This window comes from Podarcis tiliguerta, assembly GCF_965153285.1.
Source record: "Podarcis tiliguerta genome assembly, chromosome: 12".
Classification (NCBI taxonomy): Eukaryota; Metazoa; Chordata; class Lepidosauria; order Squamata; family Lacertidae; genus Podarcis; species Podarcis tiliguerta.
The window spans coordinates 57,450,840-57,474,835 of NC_139545.1; the positions used below are offsets into that span (position 1 = coordinate 57,450,840).

The 23,996-nt window shown below is 46.1% G+C and overlaps 1 protein-coding gene across 2 annotated transcripts in view; it reads right to left on the minus strand.

Moving 5' to 3' along the window:
• Positions 1-23,996, minus strand: part of SMARCC1 (SWI/SNF related BAF chromatin remodeling complex subunit C1) — a 96,269-nt gene that overhangs the window by 25,495 nt on the left and 46,778 nt on the right. For both annotated transcript variants that reach the window (XM_083406132.1, XM_083406133.1), the window contains exons 20-25: positions 17,170-17,428; positions 15,777-15,938; positions 8,580-8,641; positions 6,989-7,103; positions 5,057-5,211; positions 2,909-3,043 (exon numbers count right to left, since the gene is read on the minus strand). In XM_083406132.1, coding sequence (XP_083262258.1) covers positions 2,909-3,043; positions 5,057-5,211; positions 6,989-7,103; positions 8,580-8,641; positions 15,777-15,938; positions 17,170-17,428 — 888 coding nt within the window. The remainder of the gene's footprint in view (positions 1-2,908; positions 3,044-5,056; positions 5,212-6,988; positions 7,104-8,579; positions 8,642-15,776; positions 15,939-17,169; positions 17,429-23,996) is intronic.

Here is a 23,996-nt window from a genome sequence, read left to right on the forward strand (position 1 = left end):
CCCCTCCTCTGCTCCCCACTTCGAAACGATGAGGAAACAGCCTTTATTGTGATATGAGAGGTTTGGGGCAACTGACCCACAGGAAAAGACTAAAAGCTGCATTATTATTTTTTAATCGCTGGGAGCTTTTTGGAGGGAAATTTACAAATGAGATAGTCTGCTTGGAAAGAGACAGAATATCAGATGCCTGAAGATGGAGTGAGGATGGCTGATGCAACAGAGGATTTTCCTTAAAGATATGGGAACCCAGGGAGAATCTCCCCCTTAGCAACAGCTCTCACCTTATCTGCCAATCAGCAGCGGGGTCTGTGAGCTGGTGGGGAGGAGCAAGGCAGAGATGCTCAGCAGACGAGCTGAAGATACAGATTTTTATTTTTTGGTGATGGAGAGTGGAAGATACAACACACCTCCTAACACGGCGCTGAGCCAGAAAGATGCAGCCTGTCTTGGCAATCAGGTGATAAATGCCAGTAGGAAAATGCACTGGCAGAGCACTGCATTTTTGCATGCAGGAGGACCCAGACTAAAACCCCCACATCTCCAGGCAAGGCTGATGCACTTCCAGGAATCGGGGAGAGCCACTGCCAGGCAGTATAGACAAATTCTGATCAGCACCATGGCATCAGGGGGAATGTGTTGAAGACTCCCCTACAGCCCACCATCCTAACCTGGCTTGGGTCCCCCTCATGCTGGCTATCTAAGCTGTTAAAAACCACAACAGCCACACCCGCTAGGTAGTTGAGTGTGGCCCTAAAGGAGGGGAAAAGCTGAAGGATGAGGGCAGAAGAACCTAGAAGTTACTACGCGTCAGAATCAGGACAACACATATCCTTTAAGCATTCCAGTTGTGGAAAATAATTCCCCCTGCTCTCTGACAGACAGCTGCCGCACCCACTGCTAATTTTCCCAGTCCAGGACAAGATGACAAGCGGGAGAAGCTCAGGATGTCCTGAGAGGGGGTGGGGCAGACAGTTGCTGGTTTTTGGTCCAGAATGATTACCATGCTCCAAGCCCACTTGGAGGTTTCCCACAGGCACCTAGTTAGTCACTGTGACAACAGGATGCTGGGCTCTTCTTAAGTTCTTAACCTCCCCATTCAGTGCCAAACCAGGGGAGCAAGCTGTCATCATCCAGGCAGGCCCCCGCAGCAGTCAAGCAGAATTACCTGGCGGACCTATTAATGCCAACATCCTCTCAACATGGAGGGGGGTGTCCCTAAGAGAACACAAGCTCCTCCTTGCCTATTCCTTCCCTTGCATGAAACCCAAGGCCCCAATTCACTTGGCCTCCAGACCCCTTGATCAGGAAGAAAACAAGATGCAAATGTAAGGGGTTGTGTGATGAGAAAGAGAACAAGCCCTACACAGAATGGACAGTCTACCCAGCACAGTCATTTGGGGTTGATGGGAGCCATAGTCCTACATCTAAAGGGCACCAGGTTCGCAAATGCCGTCACAGAAACCGAGCTGAAGGGTATGTCACAGAATCGCAGAGTTGGAAGGCACACCATCTAGTCCAACCCCCTGCTCTGTGGGTCTGCTCTGCCCATACAGAGGGCAAGAGCAGTCCATCTTCTGACTTCTTCTTGAAGCAAATCAAAACACTGCAATTGACCTGGATTTTGAAGCCTGGGCTAAGCTCCTAGGTGGATGGTGCTGTATTGCACGATGTTTCAATTTAACTACCGTATTTTTCACTCCATAAGACGCACTTTTCCCCTCCTAAAAAGTAAGGAGAAATGTGTGTGCGTCTTCTCCCACCTTCCGGAAAAGCCCCCAAGGCTCTGCTCAGCGCTCCCAGGCTCTGCTCAGCGCTCCCTTTAATGAGCCATGCGGATCGTGTGTGTGGCTCTTGGGGGTTTTCCCGCGAGGTGGGAGAAGGGACTGAGGGGCTGCCCTTCCCACACCTCCCAGAAAAGCCAGTAAGAGCCTCTGCCAGGCTCTGCTCAGCACTCCCTTGTAAGGGCTCCCTTCTGCCCCTCATCCCACTTTGTTGGGAAGCCAGCAGAAGAGGTGCTGCGCAGCTATCACTCTTGCTCTCCTGGCTTCTCAGGGAAGCGGGAGGAGGGATGGAATGGTTTAAAGCAAGAAAAGCGAGAGCCGCTTACATGCTCTGTGCAGAATATTTTTTCTCTTGCTTTCCCCCTCTAAAAACTAGGTGCGTCTTATGGTCAGGTGCGTCTTAAGGAGCGAAAAATACGGTAGTTATAGGCTTTCTCTCTAACTTTTACTGCAATGCAGAGGTGCTGTCCAAGGCAGCTGTCGGATGTAAGAAGAGCCTATGCAGGTGCCCAAGGATTCCACCCATTAGCATCAGCCTTGCTTTGCCCTGAGTTACACCCTTTTGCAGTCTCACCAAGGTCCAACCCTAGACAACGCTCCTGCAACATTTAAAGGGAATCCAATTAGGCTGGCATTTGAGGGTCCTGTGAGGGGCGGTGGAAGGAACTGCTAATGAGATACCCCAACACACACACACACACACACACACAGCCAAGTGATCCAAGGGAAAGTGACAAGAGGCAAACCAACTGAATTCTGGGTGTTCAGAACCTGTTTAAGCAGCAGCCTGACCAAGGCTGTCTAGGAACCAAATCAGCACACTCCATTTCGAAGGAACTATCCTAAGATACTCTGTGTCCCCAACCGTTCTCCAATTTTTCTTGCATCGGACAGGCAAAAACCAAGTCCGCAGTGTCGCAGAACTGAGATAAGTAATCACTCCATAAATGCATATGGAATGAAACTTTCAAAACCACGTGAAGGCATCATCAATGCACAGGAGAGATGCTGCATTTAAATGCTGATGAAAAGCTTAAACTGACACAGCCCCTAAAGGACCAACGCCGCTGAGCTTTCAGGGGGCACCATATAAAAAATAAACATGCCCCCTCCCCAACCAGTCTTACCGCCTCTTTCTCTCTGTCCATGATTGTTTCCAGCTCCTCAAAATGACGGAGTTTGATCTCCAGTTTCTTCATCTGTGTTTCCACCAGGAGGGCGACCAAGGACTTGATCTTCCTTTCCTCAACAGCAGCTAGATGCTGGGAGGAAAAGCACAAACACACACACCTTATCTACATGCAGGAGAAACAATAGCAAAGCCCCCCCCCCAGCTTTTTCATTTGTACAAAACCTTTTCTGACTTCTAACCTGGTAACAGTTCATTTTCCTCTTCAGATTTCAGGGGGCTTATCAAACATACAGCGTCAAAGTCCTTTAAAAATGTGAACTAGCTGGAGCTGAAACCGCATGAGGCAATAAGTGAGGTTTGAAGGTTCAATGGTAGCTTATTTTTATGCTATCTACAGTATTTGCTTGAGAATCTGTTTAATGCCAAGATTTATCAGAGGGCCAAAGTAGCCCCTGATATATCCTCCTCTGCAGCTCGCATGGAGTACTAACCCGTAGACTACTGAATTTGAAACTGTACAACTACTTAAAGGTAAAGGTAAAGGGACCCCTGACCATTAGGTCCAGTCGTGGCCGACTCTGGGGTTGCGGCGCTCACCTCGCTTTATTGGCCGAGGGAGCCGGCGTACAGCTTCCGGGTCATGTGGCCAGCATGACTAACCCGCTTCTGGCGAACCAGAGCAGCGCATGGAAACGCCATTTACCTTCCCACCAAAGTGGTACCTATTTATCTACTTTCACTGGTATGCTTTCAAACTGCTAGGTTGGCAGGAGCAGGGACTGAGCAACGGGAGCTCACCCCGTCACGGGGATTTGAACCGCCGACCTTCCGATCAGCAAGTCCTAAGCTCTGTGGTTTAACCCATTACAACAACCTATAACAAAGTAGTATGTTAAAATTTCCACTCATGTAATAACTTCATTTACTCCAATGTTTCTATAACACATCTTGAAAGACTGTTCAAGATGGGCTTTGACACTGAAGTTATGATCATGGGAACCTCTGGAACAGCTGTCATGCTGAACTGGCACTACTAAGAGTACAGTTTGATACACGGGACTAAGTCATACCCAAGACACAAAGCATGGCTGGCTAACAGGTCGCAAGAATTCGCAGATTTTTCATGCAAACCAGGAGAGCGATTGGTTCATCTACTAAGAACCTAAATATTCATCCTTATTCGGTTTTGTATTGCTTGCTTTAATGACACCTATCAGTTTGTGATGGATGGGACACTTGCAGCAACGCATGTTATACAAGAGCCCTCTGCTCAGGCTGTAAGTCTCAAACACTCGGAGACGGTACAAGTCAGGCTGTGGGAGTATCTATGCTTGAAGGGGAAGGACCCCTCCACTAAGACGTATGACGGCCCCAAATTTCTTGAACATGCTATTTTGCCATTGATTTCTCCATTCGTTGGGTATATTTCTTTCCGTTTCATTCTTTAACAAGAGACGCGTCATACTACGATTCTGTGAAGATATCACTGTTCAAGATGGAAGTGATAGGCAAATAAGGAACAACCCTTCTTTTTAAGGAAGCAGAACCAAAGAAGCGGGCAGGGGGAATCGTGGGGAGAGCCTTGCTAAAGAGGGTCTCTGTGCGCTAGCCTGGAAACCGGAAAACTGAGACCAGAGCGGGAGAAAAACATCTATTTTGCGCCAAGTGCCGAAGGCCAGAAAAATGAGGAAATTCCTCCTCCGGTTCTGTAAGTTCCACACAAGGGCTTCCTTCAGCCACACTTTCTAAGTTCTGTTTTCAAATGTGCTAACCTCCCAAGGAATTGGTAATGGGCTTATGAGGAAAGGAATGCCTGGCTGAGTTCTTGAATCTTCTCACCACCAAAAGAAATAGCCCATCAAAAGCTGAAAAAGAAGCTGACAAACTTTCTGGATAGGCGCTCTCACTGTGCCTTTTAGTAAGCCCACAATGGCAGCCTCAAACCCATTCACAGGGAAACAAATTTCATTTAATGATAACATTCATACAGCTGAAGCCGAGGAGCACAGAAAGTGCATTTTAAAAAGGCATGAGAAGCAGAAACAAGCTCTATTGGTGCCTTTGCAAACAATGGGGTCATTTTAAAAGCGTTCCCTGAACAGCACCGGAAACCAGATGCAGTGGAAATCTGTGCCCGACAAACCTTGGCTTTGGTGGCAGCCGAGGCGAGGGCAGCAGCTGCAGCCGTTGCCACGTTCCCTTCGGAGATTTCGTGCTCCACTCTCTTCTTCCCAGCGTCGCCCTCCTTGTCTTTGCACACATCAAGGTTCTCCTTGTTCTCGTCCGCTTCCTTCTCATCTAAACAAAAACACTCCCTAGTTAGTCTTGCACATCCCTTTAGCGCAGCTGATGCCACCATCTCGCTCCTGATTATTTGTGCAGCGCTCAAACTTCTAGCATAAAATAAGACCATGAAGTACTTTCAGCTTCACTCTCGGAAAGACACCGCTAGTTGGGATAAGCTGTCGTCTTGGGTGCCCTCCCTAGAACAGCCGAGAAAATAGACACCTCTGGCTTGGCCCGCCCCAAGAAGGATGTGGTGTGCTCAGTGCACCCATTCAGAATGTCCCCTTCCATTTGAGAAAGAGAAATATTGGTTTTCGAGTTTAATGTCAAGGGACTGCTGCAGTGAGACAGCTTCCTAACAGCACCCAGAACCAGCTCACTGGATATACTGGCCTATCCATGATTTGCGAAATAATCATTTGACCGTCACCTTTCTCTTGTTACCAGGCTAATGATGCTGCTTTGGGCGAGGGGTTCCTCTAGCTCACCTTCTCCACCCCCCACAACTATGCAAATCAACACTAAAGGTAAGAGAAATTATTAAAAACCTATCCCCCGACCCAACTATTTAAATTTCAAAAAAGCAGACTCAATTGTTCTAAAGGACATAAATGTTTTCATGATTTAAATTATCGAGTTTCTGTCAACTGAAAGGCAGAGAAGACAGCAAGATACTTTAAAAAGTGGGCACAGCCTGCCCACCTATTCTTTCCGATTAAGGCTGAACCAATGGCTTAGCAAGAGGAAATCACACACCCAATTCCTATTAGGCAGGGCTGCTTCAGCTCAGCATTTGTTACCCAAAGTGTACAACCAAGATGAAAAGAATTCCTGCCTGAAGCATGAAAGGATTTCAAATCAAGATTTAGCGCCTGAGCCAGGCTTGTGAGATAAAGCCTGAATATGGACTACTGCATTCCATCCAAAGCAGACATGTTACGGTGGGGTAGGGGTTGCCGATGTTTATTCGCCCACAGACACATTCGCAAACTGGAGAAAATGTGGGGATCTCCATGGGAGCACAGGCCGCAGCCGTAATCGCTTGCGCACTGCAACCACTCTCTCCCCTGGCAGCTACTAGGCTGGGAAAAAAATATTTTTGCTTTTCTTCTAAACTAATCGGGGTATTTTCCTGGGGAGGGCAGCTGAGGCAGCTAGAGATAACCTTCCCTTCCCAGCTCTAAACTCCAGGATGGTACCCCCCTGCTAATACACACACATAACAATTAGTCTTGAAAAAAGGCTTCCATTAAAGCCAAGAGATTTCTTCCCAAGCTAATTTCAGAGGCAGTGGTCACAGGGGCGCTAACTATTGCCTCCCCAGTTGTATCACCTCTGCAATAATTAGACTCGAAGAAGCTTTCTACTGGCTGCAAAAGGGTGTGTGTGTGTGTGTGTCTGTCCACGTGTGCGGAGGACGGAAGGTGTTACCCTTTCTCCTCCAGCTGCAATTCCCCCCTCTTCTGCCCTAGAAATCACCCCTGAATTGGAAGGAGCTTCCAAACTGAAATAGGAATTCTTTCCCAAGCCTAACTTAAGTTCAGAAACAGGCTGTTTTCAGGATTCGTTTGTTACAGCCCTGGAGGGGAGAGTTCAGCCTCCACTTTTTACTCGCTATAACAGAAAGCCTTTTCAAGCCTTAATTTCACTGGCGGCGGGTAGGGAGCAAAGGGAAAGCCCTTGTGGGTGCCATGTTGGCAACTCATGCTATGGGGAATAATACCTTCGTTACAGCTTAATTTATGAGACATGCCTGGAACTACAGGGAAAGCACTTTAAAGCTTCCTACCTGGCTTGGAGTCCTGGGAGACGTCGCCATCCTGATCCTTTTCTGCATTTTTCTCTTCGTCTCCTTCCTGTGCCTTGTTTGCATCTCCAAGTTCATGGTCCCCTTTGTTTTCAATCTACAGCGTATGAAAAGTGGGGGAGGTGTACTGTAATTAAACAGCTCAGGGAAGCGAAATTTTAAGGTTTCCATGGAGGGGGGGAATATTCCTCTTGACAACCGTAGTTACTGAGCAGGAAACAGATAACTGCAGAAGTACAGACACAGCAGCCCATGAAAATAAAGGATAGCTTTCCTGAAGAACATCGGTGCATTAGGAACACCAAGTGTTCACTTTAAAAATAGAAATGGCAAGGGATGTCATACCCCCCCAAAAAGGAGGAGAAGGCAATTGTTTCCTTATTTAGAAATACTCTTGACCGATTCCAAAGTTCCAAACTAGAAAAGCCAGCTTAGAGTCTTCAGTGAATACTCTTGGCTTCAGTTTCTCTATGTGTTAAAAGGTAAAGGGACCCCTGATCATTAGGTCCAGTTGTGGATGACTCTGGGGTTGCGGCGCTCATCTCGCTTTATTGGCCAAGGGAGCCGGCGTACAGCTTCCGGGTCATGTGGCCAGCATGACTAAGCCGCTTGTGGTGAACCAGAGCAGCGCACGGAAACGCCGTTTATCTTCCCGCTGGAGTGGTACCTATTTATCTACTTGCACTTTGACGCATTTTCAAACTGCTAGGTTGGCAGGAGCAGGGACCGAGCAACGGGAGCTCACCCCGTCGTGGGGATTCGAACCGCCAACCTTCTGATCAGCAAGCCCTAGGCTCTGTGGTTTAACCCACAGCATACTGGACCTAACTCCAAATATTCCCTTCTAATAACAAAAGAGCATAGTGGGAAAAACAACATCCAATGAAATAAATCCCGTACTGGAAGTCCAAACTGGTGGATTTCATTGACTGCTTTAGCATGGTTTAACCCAGCCTTCGCCAACCTGGTGCTCCCCAGACGTTTTGTACTCTAATTTCCATCAGTCCCAACTAGAGTGTAGGCTGACTGGGGCTGATGGGAGTTGTAGTCCAAAACATCTGCACGGCACCAGGCTGATGTAGGATGATTTAGCTCAATATGCATAGGCACCTGTCTGCTCTGTAGCAGATGTAAACAAAAGAATCCTGTGTTTACTTTGGCATTCCTCAGATCTTCCTACTCAAGTCTCCTGCTTTAAGTTAGCAATATGTTTTAAAGGGATTACATATGTTTATATTTTAATGCTTGTGCAATTGGTTTTTATACCTGAAAACCGTTTAGAGGTTTTTTTTTTAAAAAAAACAACCAATGAACTGATGTATAAACTTTATGAAACAAATAAAAATAGAAGCCGATTTTTGCATTAAGCAGGACACAAATTAATAAATACATAATTTTAATTTAGGTAAAAAACAAGATGTTTCCTTAAAATAGGTGAAAACAAACTCTGAGCTTGTGAAGATGGGACTTTATTTTCATTCAGAGGCTTCTGTATTATTATTAATAGTAATAATTCATGAAATGCTTGAAGCACTGCACAATTTTTTAAAAATGGCGTTTGAAGCAGTCAGACCTTAACTTTTTCCGCCTGTGGTCCATCTGTCTCTGTCTCCATTTTCTCTTCTTCAGCTCCATCTGTAAGGCAGAATAATTAACACTTAATACAAAGCTGACCGTGTGGCAGCAGGAACAGTTATTGATAACCCATCATAGGACTAATGGAAGTCTCTTGTTTTGTTTTTCAGAGCACTTTCACAAAGCATCATCACATTGAACAAGGCGATCGCAGCTCAATCCCTGCTGGCCATGGGTAATCAAACCTTCAAATCAGATCAGCATTACGAGTCATCCCGTCCCAGGAATCAATGCTCCTCTGCCCGCCACCGGTCTGAGAATACACTGGCAGGCCTGTGCTACATATGCATATATATGTACAGTGGTACCTCGGGTTACATACGCTTCAGGTTACATACACTTCAGGATACAGACTCCGCCAACCCAGAAATAGTACCTCGGATTAAGAACTTTGCTTCAGGATGAGAATAGAAATCGTGATCCGGCGGCGTGGCAGCAGCAGGAGGCCCCACTAGCTAAAGTGGTGCTTCAGGTTAAGAACAGTTTCAGGTTAAGAACAGACCTCCGGAATGAATTAAGTACTTAACCCGAGGTACCACTGTATAGAGATTACTTTCACTTGCTTTCCAGAAGAGCAGGTTGATTGGTCCACTGAATTTTTTTTTAAAAAAAAACAGTGGTGCCTCGCAAGACGAAAAGAATCCGTTTCGCGAGTCTTTTCGTCTTGCGGTTTAGCGCTATTAGCGCTATTGGCAGTTTAAGGGCTATTAACGCCTATTAAAGGCTTAAGGGATTAGCGGTTTAGCTGCTAAAAGCCTTTTAGCAGCTTAGCGCATCAGAAAAAGGGGTTTTGGAGCAGAAAAAACCCTCAAAAATTTTCGTCAATTTTCGTCTTGCGAAGCAAGCCCATAGGGAAATTCGTCTTGCGAAGCGCCTCTGAAAACGGAAAACCCTTTCATCTTGCGGGTTTTCCGTCTTGCGAGGCATTCGTCTTGCGGGGCACCACTGAACCTCCATTTGAGAGTAACGACCAGCAAATCTAGAGGGGCTTACTTCTGAGCAGATCTGCACAGGAGTGGGAAATCTAATCTAAGGCAGACACAATGAAAACAGAAGCAGCAAAGCCTTTATTCCAGGTTACCTGATCCAGAACACCTTCGCCTTTGGCTCTGCCCCCAAACAGGAAAAGGATTGCCCATCCCTACTCTAGAGAGATGCTGTGACACGGATCCTGCTCTCAGAAGCCAGCCACTCGCATGTATGTGGCTCTCTGAAAATTAACTCTTCCCTGCGGTGGGGTAATTCTCCACAAGCTCCTCTAGCTCAATGGCAAGCATGGGTGCTGACATTTCTGGCGGATTGCTCCAATTATCATTTAGGCACGGAAATAACGTGTGGAACACGGCGATACGATCTTGCAAGAGTTCCTAAAACATGTGTTCCTAAACATCCGATTCCTGGAAGCCTGGGGTAAGCTACAGGGACCCGTAATTATTCTTCCGAAGCATCAGGTTCCGGCTTCTGTTGGATGCAGAAACCCAAACTCTGGCAATGAGAATAGATTAAGCAAATTAAGTGCGTTTATGCACATTTTCTTAATTGCCATAATTTATGGGCCCAGGATTGAATGCCTTGGCGCAGGGTAAACAGTCCTAAGTAATTGCCACTCAACACCTCCACACAGCCTGTAAAACAAGTTAATTAGATATATAAAACTCTCACAGCGATCAATTAGAAGAGCGTCTCAAGGCAAAGACTTGTTAGTGGGTATTTTAGCAAAGCTTCCCTTTGCTTGTCCCACTGTGTTCATGAGGAGGTTTCATATTATGCTTGTAACAGAATACGAAGCGCCTGTGAAAACTTGCCCCCCACGCCCCCGGGGTCCCCAGCCATTCCACTGGGGCCTCTGTGTCTTTTCAAGCTCTTAAAAAGTCCCCCTTTATATCCTTATTTCCACAGTTGGTCCAGCCAGCTGGCACTCATCAGCAAGCGACTGCAGCTTGCTTTCAGTCTTCCCCAGGTGGCAACTGCTCACTCACTCAGTGGCTACTAAATCCTCTTGCACAAAACCACATGCCAAGACAGGACAACCCACACTGGACCGCGACGGCACTCTGATCAAATGCATCTCCTGTTTGCCGAGGCAATTCACTCTCAACTTTTGAGTGCTGTGCTTTTCTGCAAAGCCCTTCCCAAGGCTCTCTCGGTGCTGACTGACTCTCCGCTAAACTCTCATCCGTCTCAAAGCACTCCCTGCCTTCTGGATAAAGATCACGCAATTCTGCTTTAGCCCTGAAGGTTAAAAACAAAAGTACCTTGTCATCATTAGCCAATCCCCTACGGATCCACCCATCGCCGGCCTTCCTCAGCTGCAGAAGCACATCGCCTGTCCGTCAGGGACAAGCTATTCACCTGCCTTGCCCCCTCCCCTACCTGAGGGAAGGTGGGGTTGTTATTTTTTTGCTATTTGGATGTTCCCTATTTTATTGTTCGGCATTGTTTCAGTGTTTACTAACATGAGGTCTTTGTCTGCCCTATTTACATTAGTGCGGCTGTTTTGTTTAAATTGTGCTCTGCTTGCATTATCGTGAAATGTGGTTTTCATTTACTCTGCATGTTGTGAGCCACTTTGAGAATGCACCCGCCATGGGAAAGTGGCATGCAAGTGAAAACATGACAACATGCACGAAGGAAGAGGAGCTTTGCAGGGGGTTGGACTAGATGACCACTGAGTGCCTTCCAACTCTTAAGATTCTATGATTCAACCCTCTAGCTGCCTTCACAGCAGGAGAGATGCCTGCTGCAAAAGGACCACCCCAAGGCCACTGCCTAGGGTTGCTTGGCAGTGCAGCTGGCTCCAAATATTCTACTTACCCAAACAGAGTTGCCGCGCAAATAAAAAACTGCAAACCCCCCAATATGCTGCCTTGAACAACTTGGGAGGATGTGTGCACAGGAGAGGCCCTGAAGTGAGGTTTTCAGCAACGGAAAACATCCGATCTGAGCAGATGTAGAGCCGCATCCACTGCAGCTCATGCCTGATATGCTCCATGGAAACAAATTTGCAGGCTATTCATTTCCCTTCCTAATAGAAAGCTGGAAGCTCATTGAAAGCCTCAGATATTGAACAGCCACTGGGAGCTCTGCATCCGGGGAAAAAATGGATTAGCGTCTAGTCTTGCAGGACAGAACAAGCTAAGCTGCAAGGAATGGAAGAAAATAAAAGATTTTGTGGCTCTGCATGGGCACATGCATTAAATAAAACAGAGGGAGTGAGAAAGAGACAAAACCAATCCTGAAAAGGCTCATTAAAAAAAAAATCAATTATGTTTATCATAAGAATACAGTGGTACCTCTGGTTGCGAACAGGATCCGTTCCGGAGGCCTGTTCACAACATGAGCAGAACGCAACCTGCGTCTGCGTGGGTCGCAATTCGCCGCTTCTGCGCATGTGTGTGACATCATTTTGCGTGTCTGCACATGCGTGAGCGGTGAAACCCGGAAGTAACCCTTTCCGGTACTTCCGGGTTGCCACAGGACGCACCCTTAAGATGCTCAACCTGAAGCAAACGTAACATGAGGTATGACTGTAGATGATTTGAGTCTTTCTTCTGCTATGATAAACCAGAAGACTGGTGTGCTCTTTTCAGGAGAGAAGGGTCGCTTATTACCAGCTATTCTGTACTGAAGAAGATTTACAGCCAGAGTGGGCCACCGGGGAATGCTCCCGAGACTTGGGAAGTTTGCAACCTTCCCAGGGCATTTTTCCAGGGCGGCGGCGGCGGCAGCAGCAGCAGCAGCAGCAGAGCGCACCCCTGAGATGCTGCATTTGAAGCCTCCAGTAAGTCCTAAGAACCAGTGAACGACGCGAGTGAGGATTTCTCGACTCTTTCAACACGAAGACATGGGAATGACAAAATATTTCGCTTAACCTTAGGGTTTCTTCATGCCTTATGCAGTGGCATTTTCTCAGCTACCTGCACATTTGCCATGGGTGTGCATTACATACTCGCTTGCTACATGTAAATGTGTGGTGTGACCTGTGGTCTACGCCGCCCATCATGGCTCCGCTAAATGATTCAGGGATGGGCGCTGGGACTACCAGCTACCACTGCCAACGCAGTTGCTCATGCTGCAGTTTTACAGCTCAGCTACAGTAATTACTACTGAGGGATCACCCTCCCCCAAGGAAGCGTTTTATTTAGCAATAATGTTTTAAATCCAACCCTTCTGGTTTTAGCTGCCCAAATATATAAGCAGTATTTTCGGCAGGCATATACCATGCAACTTTGCTGTTGCATATTTGTAAACCTCCCACCCCCCTGCAAAAAAAGCGCAGGCTTGGCGGAGGGCTTCTTTGCCTTGCACCCTCTGGTGAAAAGCTGTTTCAGAGCAGAGGCGCTGCAGACCGTCGAGTGACCCAATTCAATTTTGCCAAGCCACTCCCCCACAGAGAGCCATCTGCTCCTGCCCTAATTTATTCCATTAGTCACAGATCAATACAAATCACATTAACTGGCTAACATTAACTGCAAAAATCCAGTTCATTTCTCTCATTCAGAAATAATCTGCATCTCACGTTTTATTCTCTGGGCCAAGGAAAGGCTTCAAATTCTATTATCTGCCGCTAGCGAGCGAAAGGGAAAACACGTGGCTTCTTACTTATGTTTCTGCTGTCCTTGCTGTAATTTTGCATGCTGTACACCCATTTACTGTATTTTTAACGGAAGCAGGGTCTCCAAATATTTCAAAAAATAAATATTCAGCACTCAGTACTAAAGAGCCCTATTCAGGCGCTTGTTCCTCCGTCTGATGTTAATCACGTGGAGAATACAGTGGGGGCGAGGACACTCGCCCTGCCACATTCATAGTTGCCCCCTGGTGAGTTGGAGGATGGCCGCCTGTAAGAGATAACCAATTATACAACCTTCCATAGACATCTGAAGGCAGCCTTGCATCGGGAAGCTTTTAATGTCTGCTGCATTGTGCGCTCTTTTATGTTTTGTTGGAAGCTGCCCAGAGTGGCTGGGGCAACCCAGTCATATGTGCTGGGTACAAGCAATAAATTATTATTCTTATTATCATCATCACCATCATCGTCTCCACTTAAAAGCACAGAACACAGCAGAGCCAGAAAAAAACAAAACCTCGCCCTGGTCTGGTTCTCTGGGAGGAAGTTCCAGATCTACTGGAGCACAGTATTAGCTAGGCAGCCATGAAGCTAATCACAACCTCGGGTGTTTACCTGAAACCTATAAGGCACATGGAAAGGACACAGAAGGGAAACAAAGCATAAAGACAGTTACTGAGATGTTCACAAGGGTGTGGAGCCTTGAGATTCGAGTTCAAGTGTCAATGCTTGACATTACTGCAGCTTGACTGAAATTCCCTGTTCTCAGAGACTGGGGCAACGTGTGGTACTGTTGCTGCTATCGTATGTAATTGTGGGAAGGAAGATTACTGTAAACTGTGTGGGTATAGGAGGAAGAGAAGAGCAGGAATCTAGGAAAATTAGTTTCAATAGACAAAATTGGTGAGACGCTATGGTTCAGGAGGGCACAAAAGAACCGAACGTCCGTCAGCCGAACTGCGTTCTCCTCTGTACCTTGGCTGGCACTGCCTGCAGAAACGTTAAAGTAGGTAACGTAAGCTACAAACTTAACAGTGTGCTGCAGACTAAGCACTGTGGCATTTTGGTCTTAGCAGGAGGCTGAATCAAAGGATGTATTCACCATGGTGCTCAGTAATTATATTTTGACAAAGCTGTAAAATTCTGCTTTATTGCGTATGCAGAAAATGGAAGGAACTATGCCCTAATTACTCTCAAGTCTCACACCAGAAGCAATATCTCTCACTCAAGGACTGCTTTCCATTGTGTTGTACAATCTGCTTAAATGTAGGAATTATCAAGATGACCCCTCATTTACTGTTTCCTGAACTTGCGCCTGCCACATACTGATCTATGCTGGTGTGGCATTTCGATCATTATTCCAAATGGGGAGAATAATGTTCAATCTCCAAGCATAAAATCAAACGTCTCATATTGTAAATGACTTTCTGGGAAATAAATAAGGCAGTCCCAAGCTTCTGGCACTTTTGACACACTTTTGACACCCCACAGATTCTCAACCATTGTATCAGGCATAATTCCAACTCCCCCGTCAAGATCAAACATTTCATTTTTCTTGAGTTCATGAACGATGCAGGCAATAATGATTACGGAGTACGAGCTGTCATGTGACTCTCAGAGTCACAATTATATATTGGTTTTCTTCATCACTCAATGGCCAAAAATATGGTGGCTTATGTGAACAACCCAATCTCCAATTCTGACTGCTGCCCCTACCCCAAAATAAAGCAAGTCGTGTTCTACTATACCTTTTCCCTTAGTTATGATTGCCTTTGGTTGACATAAACACAATAAAACACCACAAACTGGCTTATAAGTATAAAACCAAATTTACTAGAATAATAGCTAGAATAGAGATAGACTTGTAACCATTCAAACAACAAACATACTAAGGTGCCATGTGCAAGACAAAGCCTAGAGATACTGTAAACATGGAGTGGATAAATGTACAACTCTGTCTTAACAAGTTACATGTGCAGTAAATGTTATACAGACTGGATAAATGAACCGTTCAACAAGTAGCGTAAGACCAATCACAGAATGGCAACCCCATGCCGCCACAACGGCAAGGGTAGCACACTGGAGAATATGAAAAAAGTTTTTCAGCTCTGTTTTTCAAACACTGAACTGGATGAGAAAAGCGGAAGTGAGAATTATCCTCAGTTGAGAGGTTATTCTCACCAGGGTGGTGGCTTTGATTTGCCTCCCCGTGATTGATCCATGCATACGGCTTTGTGTTTCCAACTCAAGACCCATTGAAGAACATCTCATCCACTTCAGTCTTTGAAAAACAGCCTTGAAAAGCTTTTTCATATTCTCCAGGGTGCTACCCTTGCTGTTGGTATGTTTATTGTTTGAATGGTTACAAGTCTATCTCTATTCTAGCTATTATTCTAGTAAATTTGGTTTTATACTTATAAGCCAGTTTGTGGTGTTGTTGTTTTGTTTTATTATTATTATTACTGTCACCACATTTGATGCTTTGTGTATATACTTGACATAAACACAAATCACGAGACAAGCATGATGGGCAGGAGCACCAGACGGCAAACCCTAAGGACGTACCAAGTTTCTCTGGCTCATCTGGAGCCGTCCCGGCAATGCAGCTGCTCTCTAGTCCGTACGTGGGATCCACTTTTCCAGAGACTCTGGCTGCCTCCTGCACCTTCTTGACATGGGCCTCAACCAGTTCCAGCGGGACTTCCTCTCGGACCCTGGAAAATTCCTCTGTAAAGAAAGTAAAAGCAACAAAGCTTAGAAGTTTGTTTTTAGAGGGTTTTCAACGTCATGTACCAATAGAACAGGTAACTCTTTAAGACAGCGGTTCTCGACCTGTGGGTCCCCAGATGTTGTTGGACTACAACTCCCATCATCCCTGAGCTCTGGCCTTGCTAGCTAGGGATGATGGGAGTTGTAGTTCAACAACATCTGGGGACCCACAGGTTGAGAAAGGCTGCTTTAAGATGACCCTGCTGGATGATCTGATTCCACATTTTGCACTATTGTAGTTACTCCTGTTTATTGGACATTTAGCAAGGGAGATGTGAGTCACAAAGCCAAGAGCAGAGTGGGAGAAGGGGACAAAGGGAGCTGACAGCAGGACAGGCCAATGAATAGCAGAACAAAGGGAGATGTGGCAAGAGACTCGGGCAAGGCAGACAAGAGGACCCCAAAATTAATGGCCAAGAAGCTCAAAGCACAAAGCAGCACCAGCCTTGAGAGAGGAGCCATGAAAAAGAGACATAAAAAGGAAGGTAATTTTAGCACCAGCGCTTTGAATTGACTGATCAGGGAAGATGACATGCAGAGAAGCCTCTTGGGGAAGCTGCCTGCAGAATGGATAAGGCCATTTCCAAGTTATTTTAAAAACGCATTACTCTCCCACACGAAACTCTAACGCGCATGTTGCCATTGTGCGGCAATTAATAATACAAGGGCTGTTTTGTTCAGAAATCTTGAGAGCATCTTGGACAGCATCTCGGGAAGAGCTGAAGATGAAATCAAGGATGGGAGCAGACAGCAGAACCTGAAGCATTCGTAATAGGTTAGCAAGGCCCTTTTGAAGTTATGCGTTGAGCTACACAAACGACAAATTAATGCTTGGCGTTTAGGTACCGCTTGGCTTAGGCGGTGCTTTACTAACATTAACCAATTAAAGGTAAGTGACAGCAGGCAGCAGACTGCAGAAAAGATGAAAGCAGGCTTCAATTTGCTTCCCTGGGCAGGTTCGCCAGCCTGTGTGCAGAATGTCCCCCCCCCCTTCAAAAAAACCCCCACCCTTCTAAATACCAGCATCTTTCCAGGCAGTCCTTAAGTAGTTTTGGTGAATTTACGACAGATCAGCCAAGGAGACGGTGGAGGATTTTCTTTAAGGCTAAATCAGCGCCAAGCATGAAATTAAGACCTTCTCAGACGAGATTGAACTGGAAAGGGGTTGGGGAGGGAAGGTGATCCATACCTAAAGCTGCTTTAGCTGCAGCAGACGCCACCCGGGGATCCACGACAGATGCCAGAAAAGCCACGGTGCTCATCACAGGGTTCCCAGACTGGCTGAAAGGCACAGGCTGGTAAGCCAAAGGGCCCAGCGAGGCGTCGGAGTTCTCCAAGTAAGGATCCTCAATGGGAAGCCTCAAGAAATGGAGGATGCACTCGTCCTGAGTGCGGCTTCCGACATGCTCAGAAACTTTATTCCAGTCATCTTTGTACATCTCCAACGCCTTAAAAACAAAAAGGGGGGGGGGAATCAACTTTTAAAAAGACGCAATGCAAAAGTAGTTGGTTCACAAATTTGGTAACTGAAACAATATACCATGAGAAGAGCAGGAACTGAACATTTGTGCAGATAATAGAAACAATTTGTGGGCCAGTTGAGATTAGAAGTAAGCCGTGGGAAGGTTTGGCTACATGTGACCACTCTTTTAAAAGAAATATTTTGATAGATTTTTGTGAACGTCTTTCAATGAAGGTAAGGTAAAGGTAAAGGTACCCCCTGCCCGTACGGGCCAGTCGTGACCGACTCTGGGGTTGTGCGCCCATCTCACTTAAGAGGCCGAGGGCCAGCGCTGTCCGGAGACACTTCCTGGTCACGTGGCCAGCGTGACGAAGCTACTCTGGCGAGCCAGCACCAGCACAGCGCACGGAAACGCCGTTTACCTTCCCGCTAATAAAGCGGTACCTATTTATCTACTTGCACCCAGGGGTGCTTTCGAACTGCTAGGTGGGCAGGAGCTGGGACCGAAAGACGGGAGCTCACCGTCTTTCAAACCGCCGACCATACGATCGGCAAGTCCTAGGCACTGAGGTTTTACCCACATCGCCACCCGCGTCCCTGCAAATGTGTGTGTCTTCCCTGACAGTGTGTAAAAAGAACAAATATGAAGAGCTGAGAAATTCTGAGAATGTTTATTTCAGAAAAGGCGAGTTACCAGACCGGCAAAGCAAGTGTCAAAAGTGATTACGCTAGCCCAAAACAACATACATTCTGCAACTTGTTTGACAGCAGGATCCTTCTATTGTATGAGATACATGGCGACCTTCTTTCAGTATAGCAAGCAGTCAGAGAAAGGCCAGAACATTAGAGACAAGAATTTATGGTTTAAGCTTGCCCCTAAGTACCATCCTCCAGTCTTTGGTACCACTGGGCCATCACTGCTACTTCTGAAGACCTCACCTGGAGTACTGTGTCCAGTTCTGGGCACCACAGTTCAAGAAGGACACTAACAAACTGGAACGTGTCCAGAGGAGGGCAACCAAAATGGTCAAAGGCCTGGAAACGATGCCTTATGAGGAACGGCTAAGGGAGCTGGGCATGCTTAGCCTGGAGAAGAGGAGGTTAAGGGGTGATATGATAGCCATGTTCAAATATATAAAAGGATGTCACATAGAGGAGGGAGGAAGGTTGTTTTCTGCTGCTCCAGAGAAGCGGACACGGAGCAATGGATCCAAACTACAAGAAAGAAGATTCCACCTCAACATTAGGAAGAACTTCCTGACAGTAAGAGCTGTTTGACAGTGGAATTTGCTGCCAAGGAGTGTGGTGGAGTCTCCTTCTTTGGAGGTCTTTAAGCAGAGGCTTGACAACCATGTCAGGAGTGCTCTGATGGTGTTTCCTGCTTGGCAGGGGGTTGGACTCGATGGCCCTTGGGGTCTCTTCCAACTCTATGATTCTATGAACTCTCCTAGTGGCAAAAAATGTCCAAGCAGCAGCGACTCTTGGGGATCTTTTACCACCCCTTCCTTCCACAACACTGACTCTGAAACATGAAGAGAAGGTAGCCAAGCGCTGTCATTTAGATCCTCTGTCCTCAGAAACATGCCTAAAACTTTTGCTGCATTATTGGTATGGTATCTTCGATTCAGGTTCCCCACCCATATATTTCCCTGAACACAGAAACAAAATTCAGCAGAGTAAGGCCTACACCCACCTAGCATTTCAGCTTTGGATCTGAGAGTTGCTACTTCAAAACACATTGGCAACTACATACACACAGTAATTACCAAAATAATTATACATTCTTTATCAATCTTCTGAGAAAAATACAAAACCTTGTGCAAAGCCACAAAAACTTGCGAACTACCCAGTCTAAGATGAACTTATAATGCCTGATTTCAATAGATTTTTCAAATGCTTAACTCAGTCTTTTGTTTTCTTTCTCTTTTTAGGTAAGTTCATGAAGATACCTATAAAAGCTTTGTTCGGTGTTGTTCACAATACTGAGAGACGCTAGTGAAGTTGTAGATGGATGTTAGTGAAGTTGTAGACAGGGTGCTGGCGTTTTGCACCCGTCATCGTGGCTGTTGCTAATAAACTCTCTCCTCCTCCTCTTTCCCTGGCCACCTCCAGTCCCACAACCTGCCCCTTGACCTTAGCCTCACTGGTCTTTGCACCAATTTCTCCACTATAACCTTTCCTATCACCTTTCAAATTCATTGCAAGTCTCACCTGCCATCTCTCTTCCTTTGAGCAACTCAGGTCTCTGCAGCCTTTTCTGCCTTCCATCTCTCTTGACCCATCTCCAACCTGGTTTACAATTACTTCTAATCTACTAGTCCATGCTACAGCATCATCTCTTGCCAAGATTATTATTATTGACATATTCTTTGTGTCCTTCCTTCCTGTAGTGCCTTCTCTTGGGTTGATTCATATTGGCTCATCTAAATTGTCCCCACCCCACCCTGACATGACTCCACTCTGACGTAAACCATCACCTGAAGGCGTAAACTTTCAGGCTGTTCCCTTTATTTGCTGGCTTCTAAGCTTTGTGTGGCCGAATTATCTCTTCCAGCTTGTGTTTTCTCCAAATTTTGGAACTATGGCACCTAGAATAAGTTGTGGAATTTAATATAAGTATCTGGAGGAGGGCAGAATTGGAAGATGGAGATATCCTGTTTCGACTTCCCATCTGAAATGCAACAGAACTGTTTCTAGAGCATGTTGAAAAGGGAAAGGGAAAGGGAACTGATTGTTCTTAAGGTGAGGGAGGGTACCAAGGAGAATAGTGTAGTGCAAACACTTTGATTTTTATGAAAATATTGCACAAAATGATTACAAATTTTTAAAAAAGGAAAGGCAGCATACCTGTCAAATGTACTGGAGGGTACAAATAAAAAAAAAAGGACTTCAACGGGTTCTCTTTCTCTGGAGAGAAACATGACCTCCAAGTCTTCTCTCCCATATGGAGAATAACAACCCAAAAATTTATATGAAAGCAGCTGCTGACAATTTGATTACCTGAGCTTTCTTACATCAGCCATCGTGTCAACTGTTCTACAAGATCCAATGTCACCTTGCTCATTCCACACGGAAACAGCCAGACTTGTACTGCTATCACAAGACGCAATTCAAGTTTCAGGGACTAGAAGTCCATAATAAAGACACCCGGGTTTCGCAACAGGAACAAATAAGGCATATATCTGTGGGCTGTATGTTACTGGCATGAGTTCCTGTGAGATTTATTTGCTGCATTTGGAATTTGGTGTTCTCTACTGGAAAGGCCGGGGCAGCGAATGCTTTTATAACATGTGGTAGCAAAATGTACACTTAGTCAGCAGCTGCAGCCAATCCCAATTTCTTCACTAATACACCCGCAGGATACAAACGTTAGAGAGCATGTTTGTTGCCGTTATGTTTTACACCTACACTACGCAATGTGCGAAGCAGCTCTAAGAAGGAAGAAATGTGTGAATGGAGCTAAAAAACAACTGACACTGTAAATGCAAAGAGTCAGGGACTAGGAGAAGCAGCTGGGAAAGAACTGGCTTCTGCGCCAAATCACATTTTCTATTTTAACAACTACAGATACAACATGTTCTTGGGTTTAGTCAGTAACCAGGAGAGCCTGAAAGGCAAAGGATGCTGGAGAGGTCACAAACTGAGTAGGGGGCTTCGAAGAATCTGCCCCACCTGGATTCCACTCTGTGCTGCCCTAATTCTAACCGGGCACATAAATGTTTTCCCCCATGGCAACCTTGATTTCCGCTTGTTTCAGCTGTCTTACTGCTTAGAAGAAAGCCAATAACGTTTCCTTTTGTGTTCTGTGGAATTTAACATGTATGTAACACAACTTCATTTATCTGCCTGCTGAGATCTGACAGTGATTAACCTGCAGGGAGGGGAAAAACCGACTCCGCGCCAAAGAGATACAGGGCCGGCAGGCAAGGGAAAAACTTGGATATTTATTTTTTTGAAGCTTGTGACATATGCACTTCCTCAAAGGCACTCTTAGAATTTGTAAAGGACGTGCTTCATCTATTGGAGGTTGAAACATAAACTGATACCCGCTTCGCTGCTTTATCTGGATGTTAAAAAGTGTGAGAGGAAAAAAGCAGTTGTGTCTAGAGAGCTAAATTATAGTACAGGCGCTGGGCTCTCTCCCTGTCAAAAATGAATTAACAAGATGGTCCTCCTATGAATTAGCTGCTCTGAAGCTTTCTTGCAGTCTTGCATAGCAACAGTTCAGTTTTACCCAAGCGCCACTGATATCATTGTCACCTCCTTTCAAATATGGAAGGATAAGATCAACTGACACCTCTGGGCTGCAAATAAACCACATTACTGTATCTTTCTGGAAATCGCTATTCCGGGCTATTCGCACTATTAACGGCAATGAAAGTGTAAGATATGCTGCCGCTGCAAATAACCTTATCAACACGACTGATTTACACAATCAGACACCGTAAGGTGCATTAAATGTCATTATTTTATACACTGCATCCCAGTGTTGATAAGCAATGCAGTGTCAAACTCATCATCCTGAAGTAACACAGATGTTTTCATGTAAAATAGACCTCTGTATGGAAGCAGAATTCTGTTATGCTGCCCCATCCAATGAAGAAGAAGAAGAAGAAGAAGAAGAGGAGGAGGAGGAGGAGGAGGAGGAGGAGGAGGAGGAGTTTGGATTTGATATCCTGCTTTATCACTACCCAAAGAAGTCTCAAAGCGGCTAACATTCTCCTTTTCCTTCCCCACAACAAACACTCTGTGAGGTGAGTGGGGCTGAGAGACTTCAGAGAAGTGTGACTAGCCCAAGGTCACCCAGCAGCTGCATGTGGAGGAGCAGGGAATCGAACCCGGTTCACCAGATTACAAGTCTACCGCTCTTAACCACTACACCACACTGACAGTGTTCCTGCTACGTATTCAAGAAATCAGGGAGAGACAGTGAGTGCACCATTTATAAGACAGAACCTGCCTCCCCCTTTTGCTAGTACTCTAACATCCATACTGCTATTAAGGGGGGAGCTTTAGCTAGCTACCTTACCGTGAGGGAACAGGTGGCATGTGGAGATGGCAATGGGCTGGATGGTGACTGTTCAGTTGCTCAGGTGGTTGTGTGTTCACTCCCTACCCCACTCAGGTTCAAGTTATGCCACTAAGCTCCTCTTCAGGAAAGGCTGGGGTGGTTTCCTAAGCAAGAGGAGAAAGTCTATCCTGGCTGCTTTCCTGAAACCGAAGGAGATTTGCTTGGCCTGCCAGAGCTATTGCAATCCCAACGTGGGCAGAGAAAGACCAGACCTGCACGCTCTTGCCGATTAGACAACTTGATCTACTCAAGGAAGCACAAGGCATGCTTTGCCGCCAAGCAGGAAGCCGCCTGCGCTGTCAGAAACCAGCGGCTACCGTTTCCCTCTCGTCTGGCAAGAGGGCTTCTGGCTTGCTCAGACACCAAAGTCAGCCAGCACTTCCACGTTTCTATTGAGCCACGACATATGCGAGCACAGATCTTGAAAGCCTCCGTGTTGGAGCAACACAGGGGGAAATTAGGCCTGCTCAGAGAAACAGCACAGCTGGTGTTTACTACAAACTCAGTGCTGAACAATGAAAAATCTGAAAGGGTCGTAATCCTGCACACTTGGCCTAGGAAGAACGTGCACCCCACAAGAAGGTGACAGTGACGTCAGGCAGGATGCATATGTGAGCTCTTGCCGGGGGTGGGTGATATAAACATGCAATGCGAGCCCCCACCCTGCAACAGCCAATGAACACACCTAGCAGACTAGAACATCACATGACTAGAGCAACCCCTTGCAAGAGCTTCCAGCTCAGCCCTGCCTCTTCAGTCTGAGCAACACTCAGCTCACCACAGTTCTCTGCCAAGTATTTCCTGCCTCACTTTTTATCCGTGCCTCTTCCTGTGTCTTTTTACTTAATGCCAGTTGACCTAGCAGTCGCCCAGTCTGACGTTTCTCCACAAGTGCTTGGGGAATACAAGTCAGATTCATGCTTTTTCTTTCTCTGCTTTGCTCCCCCAAACTCAAAATGCTATTAAGCTCTGTTTTTCAAAAAGCGAGACAGAAGCACAGCACGGCTACAATTAACGTCAACAGGGAAAAGCGGGTGATATGGAGAAAATATCGACTGGAAATACCATCGAGACCTCCCAAGCAAAGTATCAAGACACTCTTATTTTCAGACTAGGGCAGGCAGTGTGCAAGGTTTTGTTGCTGTTGTTGTTCCAATGCCCAATGATGGAGTGGATGGCCTGGGTAGGAACAGAATACTATGGTTCAGTTCAGCATTGACAAGAAAACCATGGTTTCCTGCTATGTGAATGAACCACGGTGAGCTTTGAGCTTCTGCTCCCCACTCCCCTCTTTCATCTCCAGGAGTAAGAAGCTTCTGCTTCTATAAGAACAACAAACATAAGAGCAGCCTGTTGGCTCAGGCAAATGGCCCATCTAGCACACCATCAGTTTCTCACAGTGGCCACCTAGACGACCGTGGGAAACCCGGAAGCAGGACCCAAGTGTGGCGATCACACAGGGTCCCCAGACATTTCACCGTCT